Raw genomic sequence first — 16,185 nt, forward strand, 5'->3', positions numbered from 1 at the left:
AAGCTGAGAAGTTAACTAGATTTTAGAGAGTGCAGTGGTAATAAAAAGTTAATTTTAATAGTGAAGAATAATTGTATATAAATTAATTACCGGATGTCTGGCCTAATTAAAAAAAATAAACGTTATGTTTAAAGAGCGTGCAAGCCATTAAACTTACTTATTTAAATTCTAAAGCCCAGGCAAATATGCAAAAAAGATAATTACAAGAAATTTGCGTGACTTGAGTAGAATTCCAAGTACCAATTCAACATATTTACATATTCATTTTTTGTTATTTTGTGAATACAAATGAGAAATTTCATTGCCAGCTTGTTGCACTTTCTATTTCCGAGGAATTTGCTCAACGTTTTCATTTTTAACAAATAATATTCAAGTTTTAAATAGAAATTAGTCATAAAAAATATATAAAGTCTTTATATAAAAATCTTAAAATATAAAAATTTAAAGTAATATCCCAAATATTTATTTAATAATAAGTTCACCCTCTTTTCCCCTCCAGTTTTCTGCACATCAAAATTGACGATGGTCCCTTCAGCGAGGAGATCGCCCAGAAGTACCAGAGCACCGCCCTGCAGATCGTGATCCTGTGTCCCGCTCTGCTGGCCCTGCCGCACAGCTTCCTGATGACCCAGCTCTCGGCGATTATACGCGTGGAAAAAGTCTTGGCCATTCTGCTGGACGTGGGCGAGGACAAGGTCAAAGAGATGCACAAATCGGCGCTACCCAGCTACTACAAGTGGCGGCGCTGCGTGGTCAGGGACAACGACCAGGTGCAAATTAGCAATATCCTGGGCATTGCCACCGACATCCTTGGGAGAGCGTTGTGTCAGCGACCGCCGTGCCAGGATAGCTCCTCTGGAGCCTCCTCCGGTGGCGGTGGTCTATCGCGCAGCTTTTCCAGCTGCACAGAGGGTTTCACTGTGCTGCCAAAGAAGGTCAAGCTAGGCCAGAACAAGGTAGTGGCCTTACTGGCGGAGGCCTTGGAGAAGAATGACACCCTGAAGCTGCTGGTGGAGAAGTCCGGCGAGCTCATCGAGTTGCGTAACTTCAAGTGCCGCAATCCTTACACGTTGCAGTTCTCCATTCCAGAGGCCTGCATGGAGATCTCCACAATGATCGAAATTAGGATCGAGAAGAATGGAAAGAGCCTGGGAGCGAGGCCTATCAAGTGCGAGAGTCGCCTGAGGGAGCTGGAGCAACTGCTGCGAATCGAGGATTCGCCAATTGAGTTCATGTGCCATGCCCTGGGCATTGGACCCGTGGAAAGGGATGCCTTGGATCAGCATCTGCTGCAGTGCTTCCAGCGGAACATGCCGCCCAATTTCCACCTGCTGAGCGGCGGCAATAGCGACCGCCAGCATCACTTTTTCAGCCGCCTGGAGTCCAGTCCGGAGGAGTATCCCACCCTGCTCCACTTTGCGGCCAGATGGGGCCTCAATCGACTCTGCATCCAGCTGATGGAGTGTCCTGGTGGCGACACCGCCTGCGGCGTGAGAAACTGCGCTGGTCGCACTCCAGCGGAGCTGGCCGAGCAAGAGGGCCACCACAAGTTGGCCCAGAACATTGTGAGCTTCGCCGAGTTCCACGAACTAACCACCATGTACCACTACTTCAAGGGCGTGAATCCGGGCCAAGGAGAGATCAGCCCCAAGGCCAGTAGTTCCAGTCCCAATGTGGTCATCGAGGCCCAGCCGGGTAAGGGTAAAACGCAAAAGCCACCAAAGCAACTGCCCACGGCGGAGTACATGGAGATGTCCAGCGGCTCAGAGCGGGAGAACACACCGGAAGTGAGGCCTAAAACAGAGACCATGGCCATCTCGAATCTCAACTACATCAGCGTGGAGACAGAGGACGAGAATCTGCAAGCTTCCGTGACCGAAAAGAAGGTGGAGTCGGAAAAGAAACTCCCGGAGGCTGGCTCCCAGCCGGGACCCGAACAGACTACCAATGAACTGAGGATCAATGAGCCACCCTACTACCAGTCCAAGGAGCAGAATCAGCTGAGCAAGGAGCAGGTCAGATCTCTAGACGAGGTGGATGCGGCTCCCCTGTATCAGACGGACAAATTCAGTCAGGAGTGCTCACAGCTCCTGGAGAACCAACTGGGCAACGACTATGTGCTGCAGCCCTCGAATGTTCCGGTGGTTCAGGACGATGGCAACTATCTGTTCCAGCCCTCGAACCGACCTGTGGAGGAGCCCCTGCGGCTGAGCCGTTGCACCACTAAACAACCCGGCTATGGCACCCTGAAGAGGAGCGCCAGTGATGCCTCCGCCGCCAGTAACAGTCGCTCGAACGCCGACGACGAGCTGGCTGAGATTATGCACGACTTCAAGAACAATGTCCTGTCCATCAGGGATGTGGAGCTGCTGGTGGAGCGCTGGAAGCACCGCAACGACGTCCAGCAGAGCTTCCGAGAGAAGCAGGACCAGATTGATCAGCTGCGCAGGGAGTACGAACGGATCCAGGAGCAAGTCAAAACGCATCTAAAGCGAGAGACGCCCTTCGAGAGATTCAAGAAGTTCTTCTCGCGCGGCAAGCCTCAGCAGCAGGGCAACGACAGCCTGCTGGACGAGACCAAGTCCTCGATAGCCACCAGCTGTAGCTTCAAGTCCGGCGGAGGAGTATCCACGGGTGTGGGAGCGGGCAGGCCGATTAGCTCACTGAGCCTGCAGAGCGTTTCCAGTTCAAGTTCGTCCTCGGGAAGGTTAAGCACCGGCAGCAACTGCAGCGGCGCCTCTCTCGGAGATTCCGGCACTCATTCGGATCACGAGGAGCGACGAGGATTCCCACCGCACTGCCGCATGATGGACAACTACCTAGTGCCACCGCCACCCAGACCCGTCTTCACGCCAAGCTCTACGCCCGGGGATGAGCGTCATCAGATCGTGTTCCCCTCTCCCATGTCCAGTTGTCAGCGCTTGAACACGCCCACCAGTCCCACGGGATCAGAGCACTACCAGATGTTCCCCTCGAACATCCCAGTTTACGGGAGCCAACCCCTGGCCAGTTCCCAGAGTAGCAACTACCTGAACACCATCATGGAGGCCAAGGAGCAGGCGGAGACGCAACAACAACAACACTACCAGAACCAAAACGGAGTCACCCTGCAGCCCATCAAGCTAAACGAGCGCTCCAACATCATCTACGGCAAGCTGACCAAGAGCCACTCCACCAGCGGCTGCAGCTCCTTCAAGCCCAAGCAGATCCCAGTGCCATGTCCTCAGGTTGGAAGCATAGAGGTCCAGGCGGAGGTTTACCAGAATGTGGGCGATATTCCACCGGAGAAGGACACCTCCAAAGCTGAGGCAGACACAGAGACGACGCCCAACTACATGAACTGCTGAACGGCATAGAAATCGAAATCGAAAGGAGATTCACATATAGTTTTTAAGTCCTTTTTTGAGTTAGATTTCGTATAAATCAGTTGGGAATTGTTAATTCCCACCCACTTTTGATCGAAATTGACAACGAAAGCCCCTGAACATTGTCCCTTTGGAAGGATGAAATGAGTATGAACTAGTTATCGCTATTCTAATATTTAGTTTTAAGCCTTTCGAAGGTGAACTTGAGGGTTGGTTTTGGAGATTTAAAAAAGTAAATTATAATAATTAAAGTTTTTAAATCTCTGTGAAGCCTACTTTAAGTTTAAAATCGAAGTTATTTGTATTATCTGTAGATGTAGTCTGCGGTTTCAGCATCTAATTGTACATTTTATGAAACGATTGCAAGCAACCAAATCAAACATATCGCTAGCTGATAAGCCTAGGTCCTAAGTCGATACCAACGAATATCAAAACGCGATTCATTTAAGGATATCATCTAGGATACATGACCATTTATCGCTAAGAGCCCCACACACCTTTTGGCATGCAGTTAAGCATGTAAAACTCGTTCATTCATTCTTCACTCAACCCCCCGAAACCCTCAGAAAAAGTTAAACGCAATAAATTTTTTACATATAAGCAGAGTGGAAACTTGTTTTCATTTGGCACGTGCAAAGGCGTCGGAAAATGTGCGGGAAATTGTGGGAGGTCGTTGGGTAGCGTTCGTGGCAAACAGGAAATCGTGCGGAATCCCCGGCAACACGCAAAATGGGATTGCAACTGCCAACGTAAATTTCCCTTTTATTTCTCTCTGGGAAACAAATGCAAGTTTGCATTCATGAAGAGCCGCTGACTGGAGCGAATTTTCCGGGCTGCGCTGCTCGTCGTTTTAAATGATAGCAAAGGGAAATGGCAAAAGTGAAAATATGGAAAAAAGTGTCCTGTTTGTAGCATACTTTTGTGCTGGCACTGAAATGGCCCCCCGAAGGATTAATAGCTCAAAGAGAAATATTTTATGCTTAAATTAAAAACCTTTATGAAAGCAGAAAAAATGGTAACGAGCTTTGAAAAGGTATTCCTTTATAGAGCTCTTAATGTTTAATTGAAGAGAAACCATTTTCCATGGGAAAATTATTTAGTAAAAACGTATTTAACAGATACTTTAACAGATACTTTAAATACGTTTTTACAAAATAATTTTCGCATTGAAAAGCTATTATAAGAAATGTCTGTACATTTACGAAATATTTTCCAAAGGGCTGGAAACTTGAGATGGCAGAAAATTTAAATATTGGTGTGAAAGTTAATAAATAAATCGTTATTTTAAAGTTACATACATATAAATGGAACAAAAAAAAAAACAAAAAAATTTAATTACCTTATATATTCTTCTATAATATCGATGCGTTAGCCTCTTCTGATTAATATTCTTTTAAAAAACCAAGAAATAATTTTTTTTGTTGACAAAAAATCTCAGTTAACCAATTGTTTACAGCGCGAATCCGGCCTGAACCCGGCTGAACTTATATCCTTGGAACCACCCACCCAAGCCCTTGAGTGGCTTGTCGCCATATTTAATATTCGGATTAAAAGAGCATATCGCTGTTGACTTCCCCACCAATACGAGGGCAATTCTGTTTGTGAGCCATAAAAATGCTGAAATGCAAAATGTGAAATGTGAAATGGAGAAGCCTCACAACGCATCCAGTCTGCCCTGCCACCAACATCCGGCGCTTGAGGGCGAACATGCAGGATGCATCAGATTCACACCCGCATATAGTAGAGACACAGCAAGGATTCGCACTAAGCCGGCATCTCTTAATTCACACTCAATGGGCCGCAAAAATATATCTCGCTCCGCTCTGCTCGTCTCCCAATGGCCGATGCGTAGTATTTTTCCCAGCTGACTCGCAGCTTTCGTCCTTTGCATCCTTTCGGCAGCCATTAGCCATCTGCTGCGTTACATGGACACCCATACAGGCGAGTGACAGCCAACATGGCCACAAGCAGTCGGCCATCAGTCTCTGGCCTGCACCATTTCCGACTTCCAGCGGTTTCTCTTTTTAGTTTATACCCTTTCGGTTTGCCTTTAAAAATTACAGCACAGAAAAGCTATTCGAAATTTGTGGTCGATTTTAAATTCAGACTTCTAACTCAAACTGTAAGGGTATACAAATTTCGGCTTTCTCTCTGGTTTATTCCTTTTACCTCTTATTTTGCTTCTCTCTGCTACTATGTGCTCCTCTTTTGCTACTCTCTGTTGTGTTGTTTGTTTTGCTTCCCTAGCACTGTAAATGCTGTAACCAAATGAGAGAGCAAAATAGAGGCCTTGTAAGAGAGCAAAGCTTTGAGAGAGTCAAGCTTTTACGCAGGTGCAAGGATTAAGGTTTGGGAAGTTAAACAAATATATTTTAACATACAATTTAAAATAATATTTTTTACTAATAAAAACATAGATTACAGAAATGTAAATGTATTTAAATTATTGTTTTTCTAGTTACATTTTAAATATATTTAATTTCAAAAATATTATTTATATTCAAATACCTATATTTGAATTAATGTTTTCAATGCTTTCTTTCTCTATTTAAGAAGATTTCTCTGTCTAGATCGAGTGTTAATAAATAAAAGACAAAACATTCTAAATATTTTTGGACACTTTGAGACTCTTTTTGAAAACACAAGCCAAACATTTGTTCTTAAACTTCTGAATTTGTTGTTATAAATTGTTTATAATCAATTTATTTATATTTTTTTCCACTAAAATAATTATAAATTAATACTCCGTATAGTAAAAAACGGAGTATTGCCAAACCATCCAGGGAGAGCCACAAACTAACAAAGAGAGCAAGCTGTCTGAAGAGAGGCGAAAGCTCTATGTTCGACAAGGTAAAAGCGAACAAGTGTGTATAAAAGGACATTTCGTTCAGTCGTCGACTCTGTTAATTAAGCGAAACTGCGACGCAAAAAGGCGGAACGAATTCATTTCACAGAAGGGAAAATAAAAACGTTTCCACTTTACGCATTGCAAAATCAAAGTATTCAAAGTTGTTCAAGTTAAATATTTGCAAATAAATACAAACATAAAGTGTGTGCAGTCCAAACGATAACCGTGCAACCGAAATCGAAGGACCTGTGAGACGGTGTTGTTGTGTGCAGGCAGCTACGCAAAAAGGACACTCTTGCAGGCACTTTTCCAGCTTCCACTGCGTAGAAGAAGCCCGGGGAGAACACACACGCGCGCCCACATTTAATTAGTCTCCCCTCACCCACTGAATCTTTGATTCGGCGAAAGTCCGGGGACCAGACGCTAATTAATCCTGGGACTTGTTGGGCACCGCAGCTCAGAAGCGGAAACGGAAACGGCAGAAGCAAAAATCCAGCAGCAGCAGCAGCCGGAGATGCACAGACGCCGCTCGTAAATAATTGAAGGTAGGCCAGGTCCTTCTGCCTGTCAGCAGGCTCATGAAATTTATGGCAGATTTTTCACCTGCTCTGCCACGCATTAACCTTCGTCCTTGGCGCGACTTGTGTGTGTGCTCCTCTGGCCGAGATTTTTTCAAATTTTAATTATTTATTTGCACCACTCGAAAGCGGCAACGGTTGCCACACTCTGGGCGAGTGCCGCCGAGTACTTGAAACTTTCAGCCGGGCGGCACATTTTTAATGATGTTCTAAACGATCAACTCGAGGCCCCTTCACATTCCTCGGCCACGCAGGCTTAACCCCCTCAATTCCCAAACGAAATATGTGAAATGCTTACAAAACACATTATTTTTATTAAAATTAAAATGCATTTATAAAGTGCAGAGCCAAGAATATATTCAAAATAAGTCAAATTTAAAAACCGAAGGGATGGTTTAAAAATGGTATAAAAAAAAGGTAGTTTAGTTTTCCCCTAATTTTAATAATAAATAGTGTTTTAACAATTTCCCTAATGTTTTGTAAGGAACAAAATCTTGTAGATGTACCATTTCTACTTTAAAGCCTTTCAGTTTTAGTTCAGTTCTATATATGAAATTTAATGTTATATATGTGCATATGTATTGCATGAATAGTACTTTTTGTGTTGCACTGGTTTCTGTTTCAGCTCTTCTTGGCTTGTCACCAGCGTCTTTGGGTCGAGTTGGCGGGCACTCATAAATATTTCAAGTTGTCAAAGCTGGCCTACACTCGTACGAGTGTGTGTACTGGGTACTCAGTAATGGGAAATGGTAGGGGTATATGTGGCATATGGGATCCAAATGGAATAATATTTATTACGTGGGATAATTATTCAATGAACATGGTAAAAATTCAAGCTAGAGATGAACATTTAGAGACTGTAATGAAAATACAAAAAAAAGGTTTTATATACCTTTTCCTGAAAAAAATCCACAACAGAAGCTAAATCAGCTAAGAAATAGATTAATTTTTTTTTTATTTTTACCTCATTTATACAATATAACTGGTAAATTTATTAATTAAAAAGTTTCTTTCAAAAGGTAATATTTCTGACACTAAGGTAACCATACCAAAAAAGTATGCTAGTTGTTCATCAAATAAAAGCAGGGTACTATTTTGTGACACCTTAGCGTGGTTTTTTTATACACACAATATATATGTATATACTTTTTTGCCGCAACTTGTTAGCGTGTGTGCTGTTCACAAACACTATTCCATCCAGGCAGAAACTCAGGTGTTTCCGCTTTGCTTTCTGTGTCAGCCGGCGGCTTCCGCTCCTGGGTATAAAAACGTCTCTCTGCCCCTTTCTTAGCCTCAACCCCAGCCCGGGTTTTTGTTGGCCCCTTGTTGCTATAATTTTAATTAGCACTGCGAGTCTCGAGTCAGTCAGCAAAAGCTGAGAAAAAGCATCCAGTCACCGCAAAATCCCCGATGAAGCACCCCAAATATGTACATATAACTATATATATACTATATATTCCTGTTTAGGTATTATATGTGGATGAGAACGACAAACAAAGCCAAAGGCAATACAATGCGAACAATTACCAGGCAGAGCCGCATTGTCTGGGGGGCCAAATCCACAGTCAAGGCGGTGCTTTGTGGTATTAAAAGCAATATTGCGCATACGCCTCGTAGTGCATCCTTTCAAAGGAATGCCAAATAAATGTGTGTGTGTGTGAGCGCCTGAGTATGAGGTATGCATATGAAACACACATAGAGCATAATTGCTTATTTGCCGCTTGGTTGGCCATCTAAACCGCAAGCTTATAGATATCCTAACCCCATCCGCCGAATATCGATTGTAATTCATACAAAGCCATTGACCACAACGAACCCGTCCTTGGATCCCTGGAAAGGGGTGCTTTTTTTATGGATAAAATGGGTGGTAAGGAGGTGCCAGCAAATTAAACTTTCCACAGTAAAGTTTTTTTCCGTCTGCCGAAAAGTTTTTCTTTTGAATATTCTAATACCAAAGAGAGCTATAAAATATGAGCCTGGCATCGGCTGCTTTTAAAGGCTTGCCACGAGTGAGGTCGTTATTTTACCCGAAAAAAAAATTTAAATCCAACTTTGGCTAAAACATTTTTCAATGGCTTATAAAGTCTTAAAGTTTTCCCTGAAATTGAAAGCCTTTTCAAAGTTTATGGAATATTTTTGATGTTATTAGTTGTCAATTCAATTGATTGGAATTTCATGAGAATAATAATTCGGGTAATAGTCAAGGCTTATTGAAAGTATAAAGCGGATAAAGAGGAATTGATTTTTTATGGCAATTTCCAGGAATTTTTCTGTGGCTTTTCCGTTTCACTTTTAAATTGAATTTTTCACTGTGAATTCCGGCAGTCAAAGAAATCGAATCCTGGGCCCCCAAGGGAATTGTATTATAGGCACTTTTTGCGAACACTTTTACCATAATATTTGTGCAGCGAGTGGGAGCAGTTAAATGGCCAACAATTGGCAGCCTCTCAAAGTGCAGCAGCAGCAGCAGCAGCAGCAGCATCAACCGTAATTGCAGCGGCAAAGAAAAACGATAACAACATTTCTGGGGCGATCATTATAATCGGGCAATTTGGCCCACGACGATGGCTATGTCTACGTCTACGTCCTTTCCAAGGACTGGACTCTCTTCGTAGCCGAAGGCAGCGCACCAGCATATATATACTACGAATTGTTATTACAGTTCGCAAAGTCGTTTGGCTGCAGGCTACTATATACTATCATACATACTCATATACTCTATCATAAATTCGGCTTTTATTGACAATATTTTTGCCCTGTGACACCACGGAGCGAAAAAGTATACTTTAAATTGGATAGATATTAAAGAGGCTCTAATAAAAAATGATTAGAGAATAAATAATAGTATTGTAAAAATATTAAATTACTATAATTGAAGGTTTTGAAAAGGATTAATCGTATTTAAAGCATATTTAATAACTAAAATTGAAAGTTTTTAAATAACTTTATATATTTTTTTTAAATAATAACTATAATTTGTGCTCCAAACTTCAATAAATAAATATCTAATAGTTTAATTTATTTTAAAATTAATTTAAATAATTAAAAAGAGACTCCCCAATCACACCACCTACATATTTTTCCCTCTGCAGGAGTGGGCCTGGCCAGATGGGCTCGTCCGGTCACTGTTTGTGGACTAAAAAATGTATTAAATGCGAAACTCATTAACGGCTCGTGTTGTGACTGGCCGATGGCAAGGACCTTCGGATCGGTAGCTTCTGCTCCTGCTGCTCCTTCTCCGCCTATTTTGTATATAGTAATAGTAGTTGTTGGCAGGCGACAGGACCACGGACTACATATTGCATGTTGTTTTGGCTCAAATAAGCCCCAACTGGCCGGCAATTTGGCAAACATTCGAATGGGCCTAGGTCGTGGATTGGTATCCGCCAGTCGCAGTCGCATTTAAGTGTTTTGTTATAAATTATTCGTCGCATTTTGCAAAACTGGACAACTGAAATTGCAGTTGCGGCGCAGCCAATGGCTTTTTATGCAACTTTACTGCCCTGTGACCCCATGACGCATATGTACTCGTACACACATGTACTTGTACATAACTTTCCGGTTCGCTGGCTCCAAATTAGGTTCACCCTAAAAGAGGAGTTGGTTATACAGGTATGGAAAGGTGAACCGAGCTGAGCTGAGCTGCAAGGGGAAATTCAATTTGTCAGAAGACACTTTAATTATGCAAACCGAAAATGATTTCCTAGAGCAAGTGTTTGTGGTCTCACCGTAGGAAAAGTTTTTCTATTACTGTTCCTGGAACAAAGGGGAAAATGTGCAGCTGTTTTTAGAAAAATAACCCCTGTAAAAAAGGGAGTGTGGAAGGAGTTTTATTTCTAGAATAATTACTCTCTTTGCTTTCACAAACAACCTTTTATACTTACTTAAAGCCTAAAATAGTTTACCTAAAACACAAATAAACTCTTAAAACAAAAACCCAGCTATTAGTTTAAACCAAAACCGCCCGCAAATGTTTTTAATACAATTTTAAGCATCATTGTTCTCGCTTCTGTTTCTCGAGTTTGAAAGCCTTTCGTATGGCAAAACGAGAAACTTTACTTAAGTTTTGTTTGTAACTGCTTTACCAACTTGGGGGAAAAAAACTTTTGTATCGGGTGGGAAGAAAACGTATTTAATCTTATTTTAAAATTAGTTTTCCCACTCGTGTTAATTGAGCTTCGCTGAACAAGTTAGTTCCAAAGCCCATAAAGGCAACTAAAGCTGTCGTGAGAACGCTGGCACATGGTGAGTGGCAGTACTTTGGAAAGCTTTCTCTGGAAAATGTGCGAACCTTGCAAGTGTCGTCCGTCGTCTGGCCAAAATTAGCAACAAATACAGTTATTCGATTGGGTATAAACAGCTCGAGCTGCAGGTCCTGCAATAGAGTTGCGTGACAGGATGGGCCAGACATGTCTGACATTTGGAAATGCCAGAAACAAAACGAAACGAAAGGATGGCAGGGATCAACCGACGAGTAAACAAATCGCAGACAATTGACTGACTGACGTGTTGTTTGCAGTGACAAAGGATTCACAAAAAGAGAGAAAAGAGAGGAGGGACTGAGTGACAGAGACGGGCAGCCGGCAATTAGAATTCAATGGAGTCAGTATAAAATACAATTAAGGGCCATTTTTGCACAAGTAAACAAGGGAAGCACTGCAGAAAACTATAAGGATATGAGAGGAAACAGGACTCATAACTGTACTCATGTGGCAATTACACTTCTGTTATGGAAAATATATTCATTATAATTTGAAATACATTTTTAAACTAATGTATTTCATAAAAATTATAAATTCCAAGCTCTCAAAACATATTTCCCATAATCAGAACCAATAAGATTTAAACCACCTGTCATAAATTCTCTTATCTTTCTTTCAGTCATAATAATTATTATAAATAATATTATTATTTACACCAAAAGTGCACCCAATTATCGCTTGTCATGCCCATATTTTCCCGTGTATCTTTGTGCCATGTCAGTTATGGCTTGAGCCCGCGGCGAGATGTGCAATTATTGATATTGATTTTGCAAGCCAGAAACCGGGGTCTGGGAGCCCATTAAGTAAATCATTCGCCTGTCGAGGCAGTAAGGCAAATTTATTGTTTTTAATGACGTCCCCCCGAGTCCTTGACTCCGAAGTGATTTCGGTTATTGAAAGGAGCAGACAGATGGCACACACTGTTACACGTACACTTAGCTGTCTGCAAATGCTGCACAAATAACCCGGCACCAAGCCGAAATATTCATTGCATACCCCAAGGCGTGGTGCATGTCGCTCGCCAATTAAACGGAGGAACGCCAACAATTCTGCTCATTTGCAACCGGCAAATTCGTATGTTAGCATGTCGTGTTGGCCCATTCAACTAGTTGGCTAAAGAAAAGCCGTACTCATCCCTCAACCCATACCATTTCCACAATTCATGCCGCATTATTGAATTTTGTGAAGCACTTGGAAAATTTCAGCTTTGAAATCAAACTAAATAAATCTTTAAAGAGTGTGTAAACTACTTTGGCGCCATTTGACAAATTGAATGAGTGTTTTATGTTCTAAAATATTTATTAGTTTTTATTCTAGTAAATGTTGTCTGCATATTTGAAACTGTTTTTTGCCTGACAGCCTAAAATATCGATACTGTTTCGAAATTTAAAAAAACGATGTTTTAACCTCGATATTCATAGAACTTTTTAATAAATCCCTTTGCTATACCTGCCTTAGTATACCCCAATTCCTTTCAGTGCCAAGTTCGGCTGAATATATTCACGCGGTTAGCTTGGAAAAGCGACTGTCTGCCCTCATCCAGAGCGCAAAAAAGTGTAAGTGGAATTAGCATTTGGCATTTAACATTTAACGAATACATCCAGCGCTCTTTGTGGCTGAGCTTGGTCTATTTTCTGGTTACGACTTGGCCCACACACAAGGTCGAAGGTGGGGCAATCCAATTAGGGATAAGAATCGAAAGCAACGAAATCGATGCGGCACTCTCGATGTTGCAGCAGTCTTAACTCGATTGAAATTTAAATTTATTTCCCTTTCTAATTGCCATTGCAGAGACAAGGCAATGAAAATGCGAAATTGAAGTTAGCACACAATTGTGAAATTGGACATTTTTATCGCCGGCAGAAATCATGTCAAATGTGAGTATGGGATGAAAACTCATTTCCTGGGGGACTTTGCACTTAAATCAGCCATTATTTTTCAGCTTCTCTACATGGACAAATCGAATGGCAATGGCGTCTATGCGGTCAAGCCGAACATGGACAACGATAATGCCCTAATGGGAGCATCGGCTGCCACCACAACCATGACAACATCAGGTGCAGGAGCTGGTGCAGGTGCGGGCACGGCAAACAACATAAACATAATGAACGGAGCTGCTGCCGCTGCGGCAGCTTCCGCTTCCGGCCTGCCCACTTCCGCCTCCAGTGAGGACCTCAGCCAGAGCCTGTCAGAGTACACGGACGCCGACGAGAGCATATCCGCGCCCACAGAGTTTCTGGCCGAGGTAAGAGCTTAACTAGAAAGCCACTGAATGGGTCATAAAAATAGTGCGAGCTATAGTTAGTTTTCCAAGGAATCAAGGGTTAAACGAAGCGAAAAATGTGGCTCTTTCTCAGACAGGTGTTGAAGGTTTACTTAATACAATAAATTTATATAATTTCGGTTTATATTAAGATGAATTAAACTTCAAATTAAACATGAGAGCTTTCCATTGAAGATTACTTCAAGTTAAGAAAGGCTTATGATCTCTTTTATGAAATTCCTGCACCCGCTGGTCTCCTCCATAAATAACCTCCATTATGTGGCACTCATTATCTAAGCGTGGCACACTTCTCGATTTTTCTTTATTTTTCGCTGAGCCCCACAACAAGAAGAAGGGTCCTTGGCAGCAAAGCACAAAGGCGAAACAGAACTTATGCAAATGCAAATTGCTGCGCTGCCAGGGCAGATTGCGGATTTAAGTTAAAGTCCTTTCGGCAGCGGGATTACGCCACCAAGCGCACTTGGCCGGGCTTATTGATTGCTAATAAATTGCTTTCGAGCGCATTCAACTTTCAGCAGAGTCAACTTTTCTGTCCTCCTGCCGCAATGTGGGCCAGTGGACCAGAAGCGGGCGGGCATAGCATAGTACACATAAGCCTTTTGTTGTTCAGATGTTATGAGAAAATTCAAAAGGATTTGATGGCATTTCCCTTAAACTTACATATATTGTGCGAGGCTCGAGTGCTTCGTGCTCCGTGTGCTAGCTACTATACTGTATTGTGCGTTCTTTATATTTTCTCCTGCAGTTCCTGTCCGCCGTGATGCTGAAGGACTACAAAAAGGCATTGAAATACTGCAAATTGAGTGAGTATTATAAGAATCTTCCAGCCAAAGTATGTCGCAATATTGGCGAGGGCTTTATTTATTTTATCTATATTGTTTTGAGGGGACTATAAATGTGCTGTTTACTACAAAAGGATTTATAAATTAGAAATCCTTCAATAAATATATTTATTTACCTTACAGTTCTCCAATACGAACCCAACAATGCCACGGCCAAGGAATTCTATCCGCTCATCCTGGACAAACTGAGGGCCGGTATGTAGTTAACTCTGGTTAAAGGTGACGGCAGTTAATTAATGGTATTTCCCCCCCAGTGGCCACATCCAGCGACAGCGATGAAAACTACAATAAATCTTCATCGCCCGACCTGGCCCTGGACCTGCACGCCTCCGATGTGGAAGCAGATGCTGATGGCGACGACGGTGGCGATGCAGATGGAGATGCGGATGTGGATGCCGATGCAGATGGAGACAGCGAGAGCAGCAACAACTGCTCCGAGGAGGATAATGGATGGGGTGACGACGAGATAGACAATGTGGATGTGATGGATGGCGAGGAGGAGAGCAGCAGCAGCGGCGATGACTTTGAGCTGCCCATAGACGATGCTGGGCAGGATCCAGCAGCCCTGGCAGTACACACTCCCCACTCACATACTCATTCCCACTCCCACAACGATTCAGGATCCTCGAGGAATTCGTCCAGTGGCGGGGGCGGACGCAGCGACAACACCACGCACTCCTACTCCAGTTTGCTGCTGGAGGAAGAGGACGACATTGTCCCGGTTAGCCTCCATTTCGGTCTCAAGGATAACGCAACTACAGACCTGGATGTGAGCAATGGTAAGGGGATTTCTTCTATACAAAAATACCCAAGTTAAGTTCTTTACTTAAATTCCAGGCAACAAAGTGCCCTCCGCCTCTTGCAGCGACTCGGAGTCCCCGACAGAACCGCTGACCCAGCGCCTGGCGGCCATCCTGCGCTCCAAGTGCGGTGTATCCGGCGGCACCGATGAACCCTATTAAAAATCTACACACAAAAATATTTAATTTAACACTGTGCGGGTATTATCTTTGGATTGCGAAACGCTTGCTGAATAAAGAGGATCAATGAAATTTTCCGGAAAAGAAAATTAGTATGATTTTCTACCTGACCGCACAGTGTCGTCTCTACATTTACATCTATATATTCTTGTATAACTCTATAAAGACCGTAACCTCCACCAGCCCTTGCCCGACTAGTCTCTCCACTAGTGCGATCGCTTTACGAACCTAGAAACCGTCCCTGACAGCATACTCTCGTATCTCGTAACTTGTAACTTGTAATTCGTACTCTGTATCTTGTATCTTGTATCTTGTATCTTGTATCTCCGGTAGCTAAGTTTTTGATCAAACGCGAGTCTCCCTAGGACAAACATATCGTACAAACTCAATAAGTACTTATATATATATACATCAATACCTATTTATACCACATACACATATATACTGTACATGTTTATCCTAGATATATAGCCGCAGAGCCCAATAAAGATATACTCGATACCGTAAGACGCATATAGCGGAAATCGCGAAACAGAATCAATATATAGATTTACATAGATTTACACGTATATATATATTTTTTAGTAAGAGACACCCATTCAGAACGCACAGGACTCGGAATGCTGCTTTACATATTTGCATTTGATAGAGATCGATTTTTCCCCACAAAGAGAACTAGAGATGAGAAGGAGAAGGAGTTACGATAAGGATAAGTCTGACAACAGGTGGAACGAACGAATGAGTGTAGAACTACAACTGAAATGGTCCAAAGTCACAAAACTACGTAGATGAGTGTAAATAGATATATTTTGTATCCGATTAAGCCCTGTACTCTCGGTTCGGTTTAGGTTCTATAAGTTAACGAGGATGCAACTCTAAAAACTCCCCCGTAATACTTATTATTCAGCGAAAATATATTTGTATTCGATAAGTTTTTTCCAACTATATTGTTGAATTACATTATAATCCGAATGGTCTGTATGTTTACGAAAGACAAAAATTGTAATAATAAAATGTGGCAAGAAA

The 16,185-nt window shown here is 42.4% G+C and overlaps 2 protein-coding genes across 6 annotated transcripts in view; both read left to right on the forward strand.

The window, feature by feature from the left end:
* The window catches only part of stumps (DBB domain-containing protein stumps), a 33,666-nt gene extending 29,696 nt beyond the window's left edge, over positions 1 to 3,970 (forward strand). For all 4 annotated transcript variants that reach the window (XM_017171272.3, XM_017171271.3, XM_070287068.1 and 1 more), the window contains one exon: positions 500 to 3,970. In XM_017171272.3, the coding sequence (XP_017026761.1) occupies positions 500 to 3,347 (2,848 nt within the window). In that variant the 3' untranslated portion in view covers positions 3,348 to 3,970. The remainder of the gene's footprint in view (positions 1 to 499) is intronic.
* A 2,314-nt stretch (positions 3,971 to 6,284) lies between these two features.
* LOC108077630 (serine-aspartate repeat-containing protein F) lies at positions 6,285 to 16,182 on the forward strand. Of its 2 annotated transcripts, none has more exons than XM_017171043.3 (7): positions 6,285 to 6,758; positions 12,845 to 12,930; positions 12,996 to 13,298; positions 14,083 to 14,140; positions 14,303 to 14,374; positions 14,434 to 14,958; positions 15,017 to 16,182. In XM_017171043.3, exons 2-7 carry the CDS (start codon positions 12,922 to 12,924, stop codon positions 15,139 to 15,141), a joined length of 1,092 nt encoding a protein of 363 aa, XP_017026532.1. In that variant the 5' UTR covers positions 6,285 to 6,758; positions 12,845 to 12,921; the 3' UTR covers positions 15,142 to 16,182. The 2 variants fall into 2 exon arrangements, with proteins under 2 accessions (XP_017026532.1, XP_017026531.1); XM_017171042.3 differs by lacking the exon at positions 6,285 to 6,758 and adding an exon at positions 12,410 to 12,609.
* Positions 16,183 to 16,185: the final 3 nt, after the last annotated feature.

This window comes from Drosophila kikkawai, chromosome 3R, assembly GCF_030179895.1.
Source record: "Drosophila kikkawai strain 14028-0561.14 chromosome 3R, DkikHiC1v2, whole genome shotgun sequence".
NCBI classification, from domain to species: Eukaryota; Metazoa; Arthropoda; class Insecta; order Diptera; family Drosophilidae; genus Drosophila; species Drosophila kikkawai.